This window comes from Castor canadensis, chromosome 13 (assembly GCF_047511655.1).
Source record: "Castor canadensis chromosome 13, mCasCan1.hap1v2, whole genome shotgun sequence".
Classification (NCBI taxonomy): Eukaryota; Metazoa; Chordata; class Mammalia; order Rodentia; family Castoridae; genus Castor; species Castor canadensis.
Window position 1 is genome coordinate 18773378 of NC_133398.1, and position 21369 is coordinate 18794746.

A 21369-nucleotide genomic window follows, 5' to 3' on the forward strand; every position below is an offset into this window, starting at 1 on the left:
GGCCTACTACTTAGGATTGTTATAAAGAGCAAATTAAAGAACCTATAACCAATGATTGGCAAAAATGATTATCATCTAAATTTCACATTCACAACATATAGTCTTATTTATTTCTCTATATATAGCTACTATATATGTCAGATCATTTACATAGGTAAGTGATAGATAGATAGATAGATAGATAAATAGATAGATAGATAGATATACAAGTAAGTTGGATCGCATTGAGGATAGGTGCTGGGTTTTTATATTGCCTTTAAATTTCTCCAATAGTGGAGGAGGTAATGTAAAGAACTTGTGAGGATATAATTAAGTTCTGTGCATGGCACTAAGGAAAGCACAGAAGAATGAGATCTGTTCTCCATATCTCACATTATGCCCCTTATATCTGTCAAATGAATTGGGAAGTCTTCCCAGAAGAAGAAACATATAAAAGAGGAGTAGAAGATCCTGGAGGAATGAAGAAATGGATATTTCAGGCAGAGGGAACTTTCACACATCACAGGCTGAGGGACACAGCATGTTTGGGAAACAACATACACCTTGAAAACCATACTTTGGGAAACAATATTGAAGCAGATGAGGAGTTAGAAGTTGGGAGGAGGTTAGGCAAGAGTTAGCAAGGTAGAGAATTGTCCCTAAAGGTCTGTGTTGAACATATGGGTAATGGGAGACCAAAGAACTTTATACAGATGCATGATATCACTGGATAATCATTTCAGAAAGAGATGTCTTCAGGGAGGAGGTAAGCTGTAAAGAGGGGAGCAGACAGATTGATTGGGAGATGGTTGTAGTTTTACAGGTGAGAAATGATGAAAGCCCAAATAAGAGCAATTGCAATGGAGAGAAAAAGTGAATAAATTTGAGAAATAATGAGAGACTGGTCTCAATGGGGAAAATGATTGGATATGAAGTGAGATGAAGGGACAGGTTGAAGGTAATACCCAGAACATAACTGAATCCAATCATCTTTCTGAAGACAGAAGATGAATGGTTTGGGAAGGTGGTGAAAACTGTGAAGGCAAGTGTTTGACTTATATATGGTTATCCAAATGGAGATATCAGGGGATAGTGGATTATACTGATTAGAAATTTACTTTAGAATTTTTATATAAGCAGCTGCACACACACACACACACACACACACACACACACACACACTCACTCACTCACTCAATACCTTTAAAGAGAAATCCTAAGAGGATGAAGTCTATTGAGGTAAAAAGCAAGAACCCCCTTCTAATCCAAAAAGGAAAATATTATCATATTGTCCCTATTTTATAGCCAAACCTACTGGCCCCTTGAAAGGTGACTAATTGTTTCAAAGAATCAGAGTCAATAGTAAATTTAGAACAAAATATTGGATTTTTAAACTTTTTAATTTTGAAGTATAATTCTGGCTATTTTCTGACGCCTGCTTCTCCTAAGACAAGAAATTGCCCTTTCTTTGTCTTTTTCAGAAGGGAAATGTAATTATTATCAAATGCCATGGAGTAAGACAGGAATTCCTAAAGCATTGAGATGTGGAATGGCCAAAGGATTAAGAGCCATGGTTTTGAAACCATGTTGCCTAGGTGTGAATCCTAGCTCTGCCATTTTTCTAGACAGGGAACATCGGGCAAGTTACTTAACCTCTGTCATCTCATTTCTTCTTCTGCAACAAGAGGACAATGCTAAAATATAACTTATGAATTGAGCTTAGATGGTCCTCCTAGCACATTTTATGTGCTTCATCAAGCCAAAGACAATAGGTCTGTGGTATAGTACTTAAAAATGTCCCACAGGGGAATCATATTGTAACAGAAAGAAAATGGTCTTTAGAATCAGACAAACTTGAATTCAAACACTGGCTTGCCAATTACTGTTTGTGTGAACTGTAAACAATAGTGTCAAACCATAGTTTTAGATTTTTTTAATTATAAAATGGCAATAATAGCCATTATTTAGCAGGACAAAGGGAGGCTTAGAGACAATTCATGTAAAGTTTCTAACAAGATATCTGAACCAAGCCAAGTGTAATGGCATATACCTAGAATTTCAGAATTTGGAAGACAGGAGGATAATTAGTTTGAGTCTCCACAAGACCTCCCAGCAAAAGAAAAGCTACCTGAACTAAAATTCACGTTCATGTTCATATGATCTACTGTTCTTGAATTGGTTTCTATTGTCTTCCATCTGTAAATGACACATATATAATTCAGGATAGTCCAAATCATGCTGAACTAACAATACCAGAATGTACATAATATAGCATAGGCTTAATTCTCACTCACTTAACATATTTAGTACATGTTGACAGAGAGCTCTGTTATACCAGTCACTCAGGGACCCACTCTGCTGGAGGCTCCATCGTCTTGTCAACATACCTGCTATAATGCCTTGGCCTGTGGGGTGCACCTGGAGAAAGCATACCAAATCATAACACATGCTTCATCACATAGAATCATATGGACTCAGCTGAAGTAATCTTAGTCTAGGAGCTGAGATTCCATGCATAGTTTTTATGTAGGGGAGGCCACAATCTAAGAGCACAGATTTGATACATAGATAGATAGACAGACAGATAGTTTGATAGATGATAGATAGCGATAAACAGATAGATAGATGTTCCTTTATTTACTGTGGAGTTATGTTCCAACAAACCATTACAAATGAAAATATAAGTCAAAGTGCATTTAATGCTTACTGAATATCATAGCTTGGCCTAGTCTACCTTAAACAAGCTCAGAACACTTATATTTATCTACAGTTGTGCAAATTCATTTAATAGAAAGTCCATTTTATAATAAGATGTGGAGTAACATGCAATTTATTGAATATATATATATATACACACATACATACATGTATATACATATATCTCCATGGAAAAAATTTGCAAGTTTTTCTGTGGCTACACGTTTTCAGTATGTGTATGTATCCAGCAAATATTTGAGGGCTTACTATGTAACCTGGTACAGTTTTTAGCACTAGAGAGATAACAGTGAATAAAACTGACTAAAATGCTGTTCTTGTGAACTTTGTATTCAAGTGGGGTGACAAAACTAATAAATATAACAAACAAGTAAATATATAATATATTAGAAAATCATAAATATTTAGAAGAAAAAAGTAGAGCTGGACAAATGATATCAGAAATGTAGAAAAACATTTTTGATACAGTAGAAATTAAAGGGAACCTCATTGAAAGGGAAGCATTACCACAAAGATATAAAAGTGACAAGGGAAAGAATGGGGAGAGAATGTTTAAAGAAAGCACAAATGCATGTTGCTGGGATCATGCCAGATGTTCAAGGTGAAGCCCCACTCAATTGAAAATAGTTTTTTGTTTTTTTTTTTTCTGTTGAGCAATGCGCTAGGAAATGCAGGTGAGAATCATTAACGATAATAATTCTAACTACTGATTGAGCAGTTACCATCTGGCAAGAATTGGGCTAAGTATATCTGATCAACTACATGTAATCTTCCAAACAGTACAATGGAACTGTGTTTATTTTGTGACAAGGAAACTGACGTTGGAGGAAGTAAAGTACTCTCCGAGTGTCACACAAGCTGTAAGCAAGAGATGTTACTTTCATGTAAGTACTCCTAAGTTCGACACCATCCTCATGATTTGATTAGTTCCATCCTCTCAGTCTTAGATTCCTCTTGCATTTACAAATAAACCAAAGCTGTAACTGTTCACTTAAAATTTATCAAGAGTTTCCTATTTTTCTGTTAAGTGATCCATTTTACTTCCATAGAAAATATGGGGTGGGGGTACTTGCTCAAACTCAGAAATCAGAAAGCTAGAAATACAAATAGTGCCCAAACCCCTGCCAAGGCAACCATTACTCCTGCAGGCTCCTTTTAACTGATTCCCCTGGGTTCTTCTTGTTCTTGTTGTTTTTGATGCTAGGGATTGATCTTCAGGTTTGGTCACAGTGAGCACATGCTGTATGACTGAACTGTACCCTATCTGCTCCACTGAGGTTTGTTTATTTTTGTATTCAGCCTTGTTTTGGAAATATAACTCACGTACTATAAAATTTACCTTTGTAAAGTGTACAAGCCAGTAGACTTCAGATTTCAGATATTCATAAACTTGTATAACCATCACAACAAATTCCAGAACATTTTCATCACCCTAAGAAGAAACTCTGTAACCCATTAGCAGTCATTCCCATCACCCCCTCCCGCTAGCCCCTGGCAACCACTAATCTAGTTTCTGTCTCTAGGAATTTGCCTATTGTGGTGATTTCACATAAATGGAATCATACAATATATGGGTTTTGTGTCTAGATTTTTTCACTTAATGTTTTCAGGGTTTAGTGAAATTGTAGCTTGAGTAAGGACTTCATTCTTTTTTATGGCTGAATAATATTCAATTATATGGATATACCACATTTTGTTTATCTGTTCATCAGTTCATGGATATTAGGGTCCTTTTATACTTTTTGGCTATTGTGAATCATGGTGCAATGAAAATTTACATTTAAGTTTTTCCATGTGTATATGTTTTAAATTTTCTTCTGTATATATCTAGAATCATTGGGTCATATGGTAGCTCTATTTTTGTCTTTGACAGGACCTAGCAAACTGTTTTCCAATGTAGCTGCACCATTTTGCATTCCCACCAGCAATAGATAGGATTTCAGTTTCTTCACATCCTCACTAACTTTTTGTTTTGTGTCTTTTTTTGTTATACCCATCTAAGTGTATAAGGATTTGTGTCTAATTGCAGTTTTCATTTGCATTTCCCAAATTACTGAAGATTTTAACATATTTTCATGTACTTATGGGCCATTTGTTTATCATCTGTGGAGAAATGTCTTTTCAAACCTTTTGCCCAGTTTTAAATTGTGCTATTTGTTTTATATTGTTGAGCTGTAATACTTCTTTATGTGTTCTAAATATTGGCCCCTTATCAGACATAGGATTTACAAATATTTTCTTCTGTTCTGAGTTGTCTTTTAACTTCTTTATGGTGTTCTGAATTACAAGTCTTTAATTTCGATGAAGGCTGTTTTGTCTGCTGCCTTTGGCTGCTTGTGTTTTTGATGTTGTATCTTAAGACATCCATTTCTGAATCCAACATCATAAAAGTTTTCTCTAATGGTTTCTTTTAAGAGTTTTACCTTTAATTTTAAGGTTGTCAATCCATTGTATATAATGTGATTTAGGGCTGCAACTTTATTTTCTTTTTCCTTTTTCACATGTGACTGGTCAGTGAGTCCATTTGTTGAAGAGACTGTGTTTAAGGAGACTGTTCTTTCTTTGCCATACATGTGCAAACATCTAATATCTTTATTAAATACATGAATAAATGTAATCCATGTATGTCAAGCTATCATTAGAAGAAGTTATTATGAGAAGTTAGAAGTTACTCTAATTATTTTGGAAGCTGCTGGCGTGTTAGATCTATTTGTTAAAGCCATAGAAATCCAAAACTAGAAAAGACCTTTGAGTCAATTAGATCAATAGTATTTGTTTTTTTTTTAAATAATTTAGCAAAAAAAAAAAACCCTGAGAGGTTTAAAATACTGCCTAGGTGGGATAGCTAGTTAATTATAGAATAAGCATAAAACCAAAGCACTTAATCCCCAGCTCAATGTTTTTCTCACTATATCCACATATTCCCCCAAGTTCTCTGAATTGTAGGTCTCTCATTTTTAATTGGGCAAGATCTCCAGGGCTGCTGACACTGAGTGTAGCTGATGTGCATAGAAGAACAAGAGTGTATTCTGTCACACAGACTTTCCCTAATTGATTCAGCAGCTCCCCCAGATCATCATTTGGACTTTAGAAAATCTTTTATGCTTTTTTGGGGAAGAGCACCTGTGTTTCAGTGAGCTATCTCTCTCCCATTCTAAACTCACTGGGTTCTTGGTATACAGATAATGCTAAATAAATATATGTTGCCAAAAGAAAGGGGCTATTATTTCCCCATTGAATTGTCTAGGTACACTGGTCAAAACATTGGTTATAAATCTATGGGTTTATTTCAGAATTTCTCAGTTGTATTTCATTGTTCTACATCTAACTTCATGCTAATATAAATCTTTTAATTATTGTTTTTAATATGTTTATTTTTTAATATTGATATTTTGAGGAGATTACCTTTTTGTTTTCTGTATATAAGACCATGTACCTATAAATAGAGATTGTTTTACATTATTCTTCACTATCTGGGTGCCTTTCCCCCCCGCAATTTGCTTTTCTAGAATCTTCAGTGTAATATTACATAGAAGTGGTAAAAGCTGACATCCTTTTCATGTCATGGGGGAAATTTTTCAATCTTTTACCATTAAATATAATGTTAGTTGTGGGGTTTTACAAAGATACCATTTATCATATTGGAGAAATTCTCTTCTATTCACAGTTGATTGAGCATTTTCATTGTAAAAGGTTGTTGGGTTTTGTGAGAATTTTTTCTGTTTTTATAGAGTTGATCATATAATTTTTGTTCTTTATTTAATTAACATGACAATACATTAATTAGTTTTCACATGAGAACCAATCTTGCTCTCATGGACTAAATCCTACTTGGTCATGGGGCAGAGTCCTTTTTATAGTTGTTCAATTTAGCTGCATCTTGTGCTAATATTATAAAGAATAGTGGACTATAGTTTTCTTTTCTTGTGATGTCTTTATCTGATTTTTGATGCCAAGACAATTCTCAGTTCCTTGAATTAGGTGTCAGTATTCCCTTCCAATTATTTTTTGAGGAAAGGTTGTGAATAATCAGAACTAATTTGTATTAGCATTTGGCATAATTCACCAGTGAAGAGAAAGCAAGGTGCGTGGGGAAGAACTTCACCTAAGGTCATAGTGTTGATCAGGGGCAAATAGGACTGTACAGTCAGGCAGCCCTGTGTTCAGCCCCAGCTCAGTCAGTTTCTCACTGCATTGTCTTTAATGTTCTTAACTACCACTGACAGTAGGTGCTGTCACTGTGTAACTGATGAGAATGCTCAGACTTGTAGACATGGTGCAATTTGCCTATATATCTAGTTGCTGAGCTGGTTTTATTTCTTAAAAAAAAAAAACAATGATCTTATTGCTTAAAACAACCTCCAGGACATAGCCTTTGCAATGATTTCACTTTTAAGAAGCACTGTTTTATACTTTATCTCATTTGAGCATCATAAGTAAGCAAGATAAGCTATGTAACATTTACGGCAACAACCATGGTTCTAAGTGTTTCCATGTCATTTCATTCTTTCCACAATCTTGTGAAGCAAGTATTATTGACTCCATTTTATAGATAGGGAAAGTAAGACTCTCAGAGATGGTGGAAATGGGAAGTAGACAAATTTGTCATACCAACTTAGTCTTTCAGACTCCAAGTACATGGCCTGTTCATTCTCCCTATTCCCACCCCTCTGCCCGTGGGAACGTAGAGCTCACAGACCGGGTAGGGGGTGAACTTAGCTTAAAGTAGATAAGAACTGACCTGTCTGTAGCATTCCCTAGCTTGATGTGCAAAGGTACATCCACATCAATGGCCTTTGGTTGACCTTGTCTTCTCAGCCATTCCTTTAGCAAAATTTGGTGTTAAAAGGTACCATAGAAGAAAAGGACTTTGGGTAAGACATAAAAGAAGAACAATGTCAGAGTTGAAAGTGGGCAATGGATGAAGGTATTTTTTAATACGATCCCTTCCTTGTCAAAAGTTGGAAACATAAAGTTCATTCTTCCAATAAACTCTAACTTCCTCTGAACTGTGACCCAAGACCCAGTTAGGCCTAATGAATGCCTAATAATTCTGCCTGTCTGGAAATAACATTAACTTTGAATGGGTAGACCTTTGCTGGTCCCTGCTACTAATGTCTCTACAACCTTGGAAAAATCAATTAAATATTCCATAGCTAGCTTGCCTCCCTGTGAAATGGATTTAATCACACACACCCATGTGTAGAAGTTCACTGAACTGTGTTTGATATGGATTAAGTGCCCAGGAAATGTGTGTGGAATCTCTGAGACACTTTTACTTCCACAATGACTACTTCATTCTCATAGCATCCCATGGGGCAATCAACATGCAAATGAGGCAAAGAGAGGTCAAATAATCTGACTGAGGCCACATAGTGAATTATTAACAAGGCAAAACCTAAATATCATGTCCTGTACCTCTCAATTTAATATACTTCCAAGTTATACTTTCCTGTGACATCATTTCTATAAATGAGATTGTTTAAAACTTCTTTGTACCTGGGTTTCAGAGATGCTGTTCAATATATAATAAAAGTGTAAGAAAAAGCCCACAATTTGTTTTAAAGATCCCAGGAATGTTAAGTTTGAGTGGAACAATTGGACATTTTGTGCTTAATTTTTTTCCTTGCTTTGGGACCATGACATTAATCTGTCTGCTTTACCTTAAAATAACCTACTACATGATAAAGATCTTCCAACTAGGAGTAATGGTCAGTCACCATTTAGTGTTATCATTTAGTTCTAGCCCTGGGGGAAAAAAGGAGAAGGAGAAAAAGAGAGGGAAGAAAAGGAAGGACAGGATAATAACTATTGCTAAGGCCAAGTCAAGTGCCAGCCTAATTTTTTTCACTTAAGAGAGGTAAGTTTATTTGAAGAGTGAGTGAATGAATTCAGATCATTTACATAGTAGTTACATGTTCAAATCTACTGATTTATCCGCTCATCAAAGGATTTTCAGATGGGAAGTGCAAGAATTGTTACCACTTTTTCATAGGAGAAAATGTGATAACCTCATTTTGCATCTATGGTAGGATCCATCAGTATAACATCCAATTCAAAGTAGCTCTTGAACCCATATACAAGGCTTAGTCCACTGTTTTGAAAAAGGAAGAAGGAAAACACCTCAAGCAAATACAAGGCCAAGAATACAGTTTTACTGTGGAGTTTGGGGTACTTACTACATCCCATTACTTATTCACTGACTATCTCTTGGCTGTTCTGAGAGCTCCATGAGAGCAAAGAATCTTTTTTTGTGGATTATTCTCCTCTACTTAGCAGAGAACTTCACACCTTGTAGGCTTTCCACAGGTAGCAGGGCACAAAGAGTGGCACTGCCAGGATAATCACTTACTCTTCAATTGGAGATACGTTCAACATGCTTTAGTTGAAATAATTTTATATTTACTTAAATTTACATGTCAATACTATAATCACTTATTTCTAGTGTTCTTGGCACTGCAAATTTTAGGGTGATGTGCACATGCCAGTGAATTTCAAGGGCCATGGCAGATAGCAGTGATGCTTGAACTGATTCTAGTTGCCATCGTTTCTACCTAAACTCAGTGCCAGCATTGGTCTCCAGAGTTGGCCTCCCATCAGAGTTCTCCCTGACAGCTTCCCACTCCCCTGATTCATTCCTTGTTAGCTCATGCAGCTGGAGAGGTTGATGGGAGTATAAGTTTGGGGAGATGGCATTCAGAGTCCTACCCAATTACAGACTGCCTCACCTTTGTCTCAGCCAAGGATTCCCTATCACTCCTCAAAACATGTTGTTTTGAAAATAGAAACCTAACTAGAGTGCTTACTACCATTACAGTGTCTCTGTGCTGGGCACTAGAATTAAATATTTACATTGGCAGAAAGCATGGGTTTTCAGCCCAAGTTGGGGGATAGGGAGGTTGGGTTCTGGTGGGAGGCATACAGAGCATAAATTCATAGTATCCGTTACCTACTCATTCTTAAGGCTCATTTTGCTATTCCTGGATTAAGGGGAACAGAGATATTTTGCCTAGTAGCCAGCACACATGTTGGGGAAACTTTGGACATCTGAATTCTGGCAGCCACTGCAGACCATCTCACCCAGGGTCCTCATATCCAAGACTTAGACACAAGGGGAAATCATGGTGGATCTTGCCCAAGGTCACACTGCTTATTCAGTGTCAGTACCCAAATTGGAGTCTAAATTTTTCAGCAGGCAGTTGTGGCATCAGACCAGGAGTCAAAAGAACTGTGACCATAGACTAGTCACCTTAATGAAATGTAATAACGTAAACAAAAGCTAATTCTTTAAATAATGTTAAAGCTCTGCATGCAGGTCTGCAAACTTTCCTCCAGAGGTCCAGTATAGTAAATATTTTAGGCTTCCTGGGCCCTATGGTACCTGTCACAGTCACTCCTATCTGCCACTCTAGTGTGAAAGCAGCCATAGAAAATACATGAAAAGCAAACAAGAAAGAACATGACTGTTTTCCATTAAAACTTTATTTACAAAAATGGGTAGCAGGCCAGTTTAACCCATGGGATATCATTTGCTGACCCTGCTCTCTATGCTTGGAAGTTATTACAGTTACTATTGATGATACAATAATTGACCCCAAAATTTAACAGCTTAGAACAACAATTTTGTTCTGCTCATGGATTCTGGGATTCAAAAATTTAGACGAGACACAGCAGGTTGGGCTGTGTCTGCTTCATAAAGTGTGGGACCTTAGCTGTAAAGACTCAACCCTGGAATGACTCAAGACCTTGGGCTGAAATTATCTGCATGTTCCTTTACTTATTTTCAGGAGCCCAAGCCCCTGGGCTACTGATGCTCACACACGTGATCTCCCTCTGTGTCCTAGCTTTTGCACACCGCAGCAGCCTCAGAGCACTCAAATTTCTTATGGGAGGCTAAGGGTTCCAACTGACAATGTTTCTGTGAGCAAGGTGGAAGTTGCATTGCTCTGCATAACCAGACTCAGACGTAATACAGTATCTCTTCCACCATGCTCTGCTAGTCAAAGCACTCATGAACCCAGGCCATGTTCAAGGTAAAATATCAAAAAATTGGGGGGAGGGGCTTGTTTTAAATCCATTATAGAAAAGATTAATAATTTAAACATATACGCATCAAATAACATTTGATGTTTACCTAGCATCTAGCAGGCACAGTTTCAAGTACATTATTTCTCCTATATCCCTTTGAGGTAGATAATATCATACTAACTTTAAAGACAAGAACTGAGAGATTAATTCACTTGCTAAAGTAATAAAGACCATAGTCAGGCTCCATAGTCTGCATGTCCTACCTTACTGCAATTATGAAGGTGAAAATGCTCTTCCCCGTATTAAAAAACCTGTCTTTGGACTGTAGAGTCCCAACCAACAACCAGGTTATAAACCTTATTGCATAGTTACTCTTGGTCCAGACTGTCTGGGCACTGTGTGTAGTACAATGGAAAAAGGTATGTACTCAATTTTGTTCATAAGAAACCTAAAATATGAGTTGAAGAGACTGAATTCTGATTTGACTCTCACAATTCCATAAGGTGGAACTTTTTTCCCCATTTTATAGATATGGAAATGGAAATTAAACGGTTAACTTGCTTTCCCAGTAGCTGGTTGCAGGCCAGATTGAAACCCAGAAGAGTCTGATTTGTAAGCCTATGTTCTTTGTGAAGATTCTGATGGAGAATGATTTGGAAGGTAAAATCAGCTTTACCAGAGGAAAAAATGATCTGTCCCTAGAATATCAGAACTAACTCATCCCTTAGAGGTGATCTTGGTCCAACTCCCTACGGTAAAGATGGGAGACTGAAACTCAGAGAACAGCAGTAGGTGTCCCCAACAACCAGCTGTTCAGAACCAGAGCTGGCTCTAGGATTTGGTGTTTTTCCCACCACCCTGACTGCCACATTGTGTGCTGGGAAGGTAGGGAGGGAAGTGATGGGGAGTGAGTGGAGGGGTGGGCGTGAGCTAATGGGAAGTTGTTTGCCAAAACTGTGTGGGGAGAAGGAGCATTTTACAAGATCAGGGCCTCTGGCCTGGAAACATCTGTTTCCCTTCAAATCAGCAAGGAGACTTTTGCCTCCCCAGAATGCCTAAATCATAAGGCAGCTGGGGAAGAACAGGCATTGGCCTGGAGACTTCAAACACATTCTCCTGTACTCTTGGGGACCTGGGCCTGACACGGCCTCTAGGGTAACATCCCTGCTCTTACCCCCTGTCAGATCCGTGAGAAGCTCTCACCACCAATTAACTTCTCAGTTTCATTCTCTCACCCCTGCTGTGAGGAGGTCTGGGAGTATTGAATGGGACAGCAACAGCTCCCTTTTCACCCACCACCCACCCTCCTCTAATATCTACTAGGGCCACTTACCCCAGGTGGGGGTAAAGCCAGAGCCTTGGGCAGTAGCATAATAATACTAATGATTATATTACTGGCTATTGCTTATTCATTGCTTAGCACACGCCAGGCATCATGCCGGGCACTTTCCATACAACATCTAATTTTATTCCAACTACTACTCTGCTTGTGTGGGTTTTAGCATTGTGATTGATTCTCATTTTAAAGGCGAGTAAATTGAGCAAAGCCTCACACAGTCAATAAGTAGGGAACCAGAATTTTAAAACAAATTGATTTCAGAGCCAGGACTTTAGCCCTTCTGTTACCCCTTCTTATAACCCTTCAATTGTTCTTGTTAAAGACCAACAAACTGATTTCCAGAAGACAGCAATGACCTTGATAAAATAACTAAGTGCATTCATTTAGTCTGTCACTCATTCTGGCTAGCATTTGCTGTGTGTTGGGTTTCCAGGTATACATATGTGCTTAGAGATGGGCAGAGGCATAGTGTGGTCCTGAAGATACTCACATGTTCATGGGAGCTCCATGTACACCCTGTGAAAGAGGAGGCTAAGTGGCTATTCGGAAGACCCCGAAACAGGCTTTCTGAAAGAGACTAGGTCTGAAGGAAGCCACAAGGACAAGGTGAAGTGTTCAAATTAAGGAGAAGTGACCCACTTAGGAAGTGTAGCATGTTCCAGAACTATTATACCTCTCTGCTGTGAAACAGAATAAGAAGAAAAGATCAGCAAACAAGCCTGGACCTTCTGCCAGGGCTATTTGGGGTTCACAGACAGAGTACAGGTAAATCAGTGGACATCAAGTAGCCACATCCAGGGTCCCAAGGGAAGGCATTTGTCCTGACAATGTCCTCACTGATGAAGAGAGAGTAAAAAGTTCTTTGCATCTGAGTTAGTCATTCCAAGGCATTACTTCACACCATGTTTTGTTTGTTTGTTTTCATTTCAACTCTTTGATATATGAAGACCATATCACTTTAGGTACTTAAGATCTCACACCACAGTATGAGGAAATGCTGGGAGTCAAACTCAGGCTTTCAGCTACCGTGGCCAATGTTCTTTCCTTCAAAACAAGGTCAGGAGTAGGAATAGTAATGGATTGGGACTGTAGCTTCTACTCCTAGAAAGCCCATCTTCTTTCACCCCTAGAGTCTCTTTTATAATGAAAATTTTGAGACATGGACTTAGATCAGCCAGCTGCATCAGAGGAGTGATACAGCAAATAAAATCATGGGAGGAGGACCCAGGAAGACTGCTGTCTTCACTTGTAATTTATTAGCTTTGCAAGTCACTTTCCCTTCTGGGCCTTGCTTTCTTCCTCCATGAAAGTCATTGAACTTCAGTTTGTATCAGAGAGAATGGCAGAGTCAAGCAGAGAGTACTTGATTGATACCTGTCCCAAGAAACAGTGTGGTATGACAGTCTCTCTCTCTCTCTCTCTCTCTCTCTCTCTCTCTCTCTCTCTCTTCTCTCTCTCTCTCTCTCTCCTCCCCATCTTTCTCTGCCTCACAAAGAACCCCTCTAGGCCATGCCTGGTCCCCTAACAGATTTCAGATGTGTCTCTGGAACAGTTCTACAATTACAGCTGAGACAGGCAGAAAGCACATGGCCTGGTGACTTTTGACCCAGGTCTGTGAGGTTACATCTTCCTCTTTCTCTCCCCTGCAACCCAAGCACACACCTCAAGCAGGGTGGCCTGACATGTTTGTTTCAGTAATAACAAAAAATAGAAGCTATGTTTTTAGTCACAAAGATTGATTCAGGCCTATTAATATGATGATTATATCATTGAGTCTTGATCCCCAACATGTGAGATATGGATAATTTCACTCTGTTTTATAGGTGAGGAAACTGAAGCTCAGAGAAGGTGAGTTGACTTCCCAAAGAATGTTCAGCCTGCAGTTGGAGTATTCAGGGATTCTACCTAGATTTTATAACTTTAGACTGGGCTAAGGATGTAACTTAGTGGTAGAGAAGTTGTCTAGCATGCATGTGCAGGGCCCTGGGTTCAATCTCCAGTATACAAAAGCAAAAACCAAAAACTCTAAAACTGCTTTTTCCCCCAGCCAGTTGTTCTCTATGTTGCTTGGCAAAGCAGAGAGCTGACCCTGAGCCCTCTGGTAAAGGAAATATGTTGCAGAACCACTGCAAAAACACAAGTGACCAATAGGAAAGTAGTGATAAACATATCCCAAGTCCTGTGTCTTGAGGATCCATCACATTCTACTACTATCAGCCTTCTATGTGTTCCTCAGTTGAAATACATCTCCTTCTCTTCAAATTCCAAGAATGTGTTTTTAGCAATGTGTAATCTTGCCCACATAAGTGTTGTACATATGGTCTTTATAAAAATCTGCAGCTACAAGCCACTTACTCATGCATCACCTCATGTAATCCTTGAGTGAGCCCTATAAAATAGCTTAGTCTGTAAAATCATCCCTATTCTATTGATGGAAAAGTTGAAGGTGACAAATGAGATGCAGTATACTCAAGTTTATTCATTTACACAAGTATTGGTTGAGTGACTATCTGTGCCTAGTGTTATATTAAATGTTGCAGTGTAGCTCTACCCAAGCTACATTGTGTCCCTCTGGACCTTCAGGTCGGGCTTTGGATGCTGCCTCTGGCACTTTCTAGGTGAGTTGATATGCAGATGGTGGAAAGTGCTTACTCAGTATTACCCAATAGTGTCCTTTCCATACCTTTTCACTTTCCTATGCTCACATTCTAAACTCTTCTTCCCTCCCTTCCTTCTTCTTTCATTCTGTCCTTCCTTCCTTCCTTTCTTCCTTTTCCCTCTTTCTTTCTATGCTTTCTGTGTCTCTCTTTCTCTTCCCTTCCCCTCCTCTTACTTGCTCTCTTGCTTTCCTTCTCCCCCACCCATTTTTTTTGAGACCATGTCTCCTTATGTAGCTCGTGCTGACTGTATAGCCTAGGCTTGCCTTGAACATGCAGTTCTCCTGCCTTAGCCTTCTGGATGCTGAGATTACTGTTGTGTGTCACCACATCCAGTCTGAAAGTTTATGATCCTATTCCCAACCATTTTTCATGGCTTTCCAATGATAAGTTACTTCAGAGAGAACTTATCTTTCATATTCAATCTCAGTGAACCTGTAAGGTAAGCAAGAGTCTCCCTGTTACAGATACTTAGTGTAGAGAGATGAGGTAAACCCGGGGTGAATGACTGGCTCAAGGTCACAGAACAAGGGAGTAGAACAGGAATATGAACCCACATCTGGTCATCCTCCAAACCAGGCATCTTTCTCTGTCACCCTTTCCTTCCTTTGTTCTAAGAAGTTTTGATTCTTGCAACATTTTATATAAGCCATCTTTAAGGCATGAGATCATGGGGTATGGAAGCTGGGAAGGCCCAGGTAGTTTACCAACACCAGACCCTCCAAGTCAGTGAGAGGTAGAGCAGGTAGAGCAGGTGCAGAAAAGTGGCAGCTGAGAGCAAGAGTTACAAGTTTTATAGTAAGACGATAGGTTGACACTTCCATCTTATAAACCTGTGACTTTAGACAAATTGCTTAGCTGTTTTATCTTCAGTTTCTTTTTTTTTTATTAGGAAGTACTGGGACTTGAACTCAGGGCCTCATGCTTGCTTGTCTTGCTAGGCAGGCACTCTACCACTTGAGCCACTCCACCAGCCCAAAAAATCTCTTTTTTCTTTTCTTTTTTTTTTAATTGGTTAATACTGGAGTTTAAACTCAGGGTCTCATACTTGCTAATTGTGTTCTCTATACTTGAGCCACTCTGATAGCCCTTATCTTCAGTTTCTAAAAGATGAAAAAACTGAGGGTGATTATTTTAGTGTAGTTTCATGAGATCAGAAAAACATATGAGGCGGCACTGCCTGAGCATAGTTGTATGCAGCAAGTGTAGCTAATGGAGTTATATCTGTACAAAGATGATACCTGTAGCCACATGACAGTGGTTAATGCATGGATTTTGGAGTCAGACAAACCTGGGCCAGTCCTAGTAATTACTGTGTGATCCTGGATAAGCTGCTTTCCCTTTCTGAGCATTAAGTAAGCAGAGTAATAGTACCTATTTTTGAGGGGTGTTTGGGGGAATTAATTGTTATAACATGGCTAAAACTGCTTAGCTTAATGCTTGACACAGATTAAGTTCTTAATGTAAATTAATTTGTACAAGTATTTATTAAGTGCCTAAAATGTAGAGTCACAATTCTGAAATCTTGCAATCATGACCTTATGCCCATTTTATAGTATGAGTGAAATTGAGGGGCTGAGGAAGTAGGAAAAGAAATAGGGGCAGTAGGACTCAGAACCTTCTACTTAATATAGGGAACTCTCTACCCATTGCACACTATTACCTTTAACCTTAAGATCTGGTGGAAAAAGGATGGCATGACAAGGTTGTGTCACTCAGATGCATAATCTTTCTGTTCTTTCTGTTCTTGACCTTTAAGTCTTGCCTCCTCTGGAAAATATTCTCTACTCCCTCCTTAGACTTCAAAAACGTCATAACTCAGAGACCTGGAGATGTGAAGGATCACAGAGCCTCTCCAAGATAGATAGAGGCTTCTCTAGAAGGAATTCTGGGCTCTGGATTAGACCTGAATCCACCAGGTCTGCTTTTACCAGTTCTCTCTTTAAACCCACACAGGCTGTATCTGCTTCCACCAAGACAGCATGGAACTTCAGATGACATTGTGGGATGTACTTGTAGCTAGAATAACTCCCAGACCCTTGGTCACAGTCTACAATATCTCCATTGACCTGCCCCCTCATTTCATCTTGTCCCAGCCATACCAGCTGTGTATTCTCCAACAGTCAAGGTTCCATCTCTCCTCAAGGACTTTGCACTTGCAATGTTCTTCCCCAGGTCTGCCTCCCATAAGCTGGTTCTTCCTCATTATTCAGGTCTTAGCTCTTGCTTTAAGAAGGCCTTCATGGACTGCCCCTATCCTAAACTATAAGCATCCCACACTTTTATGTTCACCTTTTTCATGTGATCCTCTTCTATTCTCCAGCACATTTACCATTATCTGATTCTTTGTTTATTTTGATTAGCCTTATGTAAGCAGGAACCTTGACTCTTTGTTTACTTTTATAACTTCAGCAACAATTTCTATAACCTCAGAAATAATTTCTAGCATGTAGTTAATGATTGAGTATTCTTTAAATGAATGGATGAGGATACTCATCCAATAGGCTAGCATTGAGGCTTACTTCTAAGGCCTTAGTTTCAGTCAGGGGCTTGGGTTCAAACCCCTGTTCTTTCCTCAACATGAGTCCAAGGAAAGATATGCATTCTAAGTGTCAGTGTCTTCATTGGTGAATATTAAGTTCCTGAATTTTAGACTTATGTAATTGCAAATTTGGAGATTAAGTGCAAAATGTCTAGTAGGCATTCAATGCTCAGTAAATGCTTTAGAATTGTCATTCTCTTCTCCAAATAATTTCTTTTGCAGTTTAAGCATCCCTGAGTTCTTTGGACTACTACTTCTGTCGTGATTTTGTATTCCTCCCTTCAACTACAAGGGTCTCCTGTAAAGTCTCAGTCTGGTGTTCTGTTTCCTGCTGTGCTGTAGGTTCACTCTGTATGCTGTGGATACACGGGGCAGGCACTCAGAGCTCAGCACCGTGACCCTGAGGACAGCCTGTCCATTGGTGGATGACATCAAGGCAGAAGGTATGTGACCTATTTCTTCACTTGAGAGGTAACTCCAATATCTTCCCTAAATTCTATACCAGTAGTCACAAATCACCAAACACACACACACACACACACACACACACACACACACACACACACACACGCACACACACTGGCACAAGGAGAAGAAAATGAAGGAACCAAGGGAGCAGGAGGACCATGGACCCAAATTAATCAAAGTCAGAGGGAAAAAATTGAGATCAAGTAACAATATTTTTGCCAGTGGAAAGACTTGCTCTTTATAGTGTTCACTTACATTCTGACTAATGGACAAAGCATGGTAAGGGTCCGAGGTCTTTAGTTTAGCCTTCTTAGGGGCCAATTAGTTTCTTCTACTTAAGTTTATGCTAGAGCTGGCAAATAGGTGGCACCTAGGAGATTATTTCACCTTTTTGTGCCCATGACATTAGCTGATTACAGCACGCTAACCTACCCAGTCCCGTGGTAGGTAGCCTCTGAACCTTCAGCATAGAACTATGGTAAGTGGCTATCAGTCAGAGTTAGCATGCAAAAATTAGACCTTCTTGCTTTAATTGGTCCATGTAAACATTAGTAAGAACACCTGACAAAAGATACACCTAGCCAATCAGATTCACCATGTACTTAGGCAATGTGTATACAGCTTCTAAAACTATACAGGCAAAATGTGATGGTAGCTCATGAGTCCTGGTGGTGTACCTATGTCAAACAAATATTTCCCAAGTGCTCTGCTCCAAGTAATGCAGTGGAGAAGAGTCTCTACTTTTATTTCAAGAGTTCACATTTTAGATGCATAAACAGACATTTCCACAAATGAATCACTAAGAATCCTATATAAATGTTTTATGTGCAACTAGATGAGAAGAGACAATGAGCTTTTGAGACTCAAAGGTGAGGGGATTTGAGATATTTTCCTGGTTATTTTTGTTATTGTTGTTATTTTAAAATAATACATATATATGGTTAAAATAAAAGAAAATTAAAATTAGAGTAGAAAATAGTTCAGAGTAAATGCATTTCCCATTTTGACTCTAAGTCCCACATATTCTTCTAGGGATACCCATTGTTAATAATGATCTGGGGACACATACAGATTTTGATTAGATACTTCAAAGCCAAAAAAAGGTGTCTCCTACAGGAATGACCCTGAATGGCAAGAAGAGTCCTCTCTATTTTCCTGTTTTGAACAGGACCTTATCAGACCTGATTGTACAAATATATTATACATATATTTCAGAGGGGAGATAGAAAATGATTGATTAAAGTCTCAGCTTCAGTTTGGAATTATCTGTTAAATATTAAGTATAATAATTATATCACTAATTGAGTTTATAATCATGAGTTTGTGCTAGGCCTTGTATTGAGTATTTTGCATTCACATATTAATTTAGTTCTCCCAGTGTACCTCCAGAGAAGACCTTATATCTTCAGTTGCTAGATAAGAAAAGCTAACACATCTAGGCAATGACATAATCAAGATAGAATGAAGACCTCTCTATCTCCAAAGACCCCAGGAATGAACACCCACACAGCTATGCCTTCCTTGTTGCAAGCCATACTTTTGTCTTCTCCTCACTTTTTCCTACTGCCAGTGATCTGATCCTGCATTTCTTTCCTCCCAGAGATAGCTGACAAAATCTACAACCTGTACAATGGGTACACAAGTGGAAAGGAGCAGCAGACTGCCTATAACACACTGATGGAGGTCTCAGCCTCAATGCTCTTCCGAGTCCAACACCATTACAACTCACACTATGAAAAGTTTGGTGACTTTGTCTGGAGGAGTGAGGATGAGCTGGGACCCAGGTATGGGTTTAGAAGTGTAAGTGAAGGGACAGATTCTTTTTGCTTTCAAATACTTTTACTGTATCCTTTCACCCCAGGCTGCCAATGAGATGTATCCAACAAAAAAGAGTGGTGATCAGTACAGTCAAGTCAGGGCTGAAGATGAAAAATGACAGAGCACTTCTTGCTGAAAATATATTTAAATAGAAAACACTGTATTATCTTATAAAGGGAAAACCAGTACCACCTACCCTTAATAGAAAAGGAAACCTAGTCATTGATATTAAATGTCAATGCAATAGAACAACAACAAAACCTAAACAAAATTAAAATGTTCTCCAATTCTAGAATACAAGGCTGTTCCTATAGAAGACATATTAGTAAGGGAAGTGTTAAAGTGATAGCCTCAAACCCAGATATTATTTTCAAAGTAGCCTGAAGGGAAGAAAATGAAGGAAGAAATCTAACTACTTTTCCAAATGTGATTCATTGGGTCTGGGATCATCTTGAATGATCCTCAAATATTTTCCCCTACCTCGGAGGAGTTCCTTCTACACCTAGGTGAGCACTGTGTTTGGAGAAATGAATTTCTGTGCAGTTGCAGGCAAGTGCCTGTCAGCAGGAGTGGTAAGAGAGAAGAAGGGAGAGGTCATCACAGGCCAGATCTTGAATGCCCTTGAAGTAGGTTTGAGGAGTTTAAATTCTCTCTCTAGGGTAATGACAAGTTTTTCCAAGTATTTTTCAGATGGTGGGTGATATTATCAAATCTTCAAGGGAAAAAGATCCCTCTGGTTGCAGTTGGTAATAAGGAGTGGAGGAGTTAAGGCAAGAGGAGACAGTGAAACTCTAACCAAAGTTGGGACAGTAGTCCCAGGAAGAGAGTCTAGTATTCTCATCCAAGGCAACACTGGTGGCATTGAAGAGAATTGTGTGACTCCCCAAAGTACTTAGTGGACAGCACTTCATGTTTTAAATACTTCAAAATGACCCTGTAGGATATTCTTCTATTTTTTGAACAATGAAGTAGTGGAGACCCCATAGGATTAAGTGAATTGCCCAGAGTTGCACAGAGTATGACATGGAAGGTGATTGTGCCTTGAACTCTCATCCTGATCCCTTATAACACTTGAAATGATCTTCCAAGAATTTAAGGTCCTCAAGGGATGAGATGAGATTTGATGAAAGTTTAGTCAGAAGATAAAAGCGGTATCTCCATAGGGCAGGTCTTATCAGTTCTGTTGGGTCCTGGACTTTAACTTTCTCCACTTCACATGAAAGGAAGGTTCTTTAGATAAAAGCTAAAAGGAGGTGGACTGGCAGGCAACAGTATGGAGCCCTAGATGAAAGTCACTGCATGAGTCATCTCAGCTGCCATCTTGCCTATGGATGGAGAAAAGCCTTCCACTTTATTGAGCATTCCCAGAGGACTCAGGGAGTTTGGGTAGAAACTAAGCCAGAGCCCCACTCCTGACTTTGTCTTTACAGCCTGCTAGGATCCTTTATGACCTTTGAGGACATAAATCCTCCAGAAAGGCCTCCTGGCCGCCCACAGAGGCAGGGTAACCCGTTTGGTAATGGACTGTGATAACCTGCTAACCTCCAGTTATCCAGTCCCCAGCCAATGCCAATGTAGCACATTCTCTGCTTTTTCTAGTATCCCAGAGGGGATCTGAGATTTCTCTAATATCATACCCTGGCATGTCAGCAAGCATCAAAGAAGCTGTATACTAACCTATCATGGTCCTATTAGTAAGACCACTGTGCTTCTTTGGACTCTGCTCCTTTCTGGTCCTGCCTCCTTGTCTATAAAATGATCTGGATTAACTAATGCAGTGGTGTTCTTATTTTAAATCAGTGGAATTACTTTTTCTAAATAAA

The 21369-nt window shown here is 39.0% G+C and overlaps 1 protein-coding gene across 6 annotated transcripts in view; it reads left to right on the forward strand.

Annotated features, from left to right (window-relative positions):
- Positions 1–21369, forward strand: part of Astn2 (astrotactin 2) — an 888234-nt gene that overhangs the window by 856498 nt on the left and 10367 nt on the right. For all 6 annotated transcript variants that reach the window (XM_074051155.1, XM_074051156.1, XM_074051153.1 and 3 more), the window contains 2 exons: positions 17603–17703; positions 19329–19512. In XM_074051155.1, coding sequence (XP_073907256.1) covers positions 17603–17703; positions 19329–19512 — 285 coding nt within the window. The remainder of the gene's footprint in view (positions 1–17602; positions 17704–19328; positions 19513–21369) is intronic.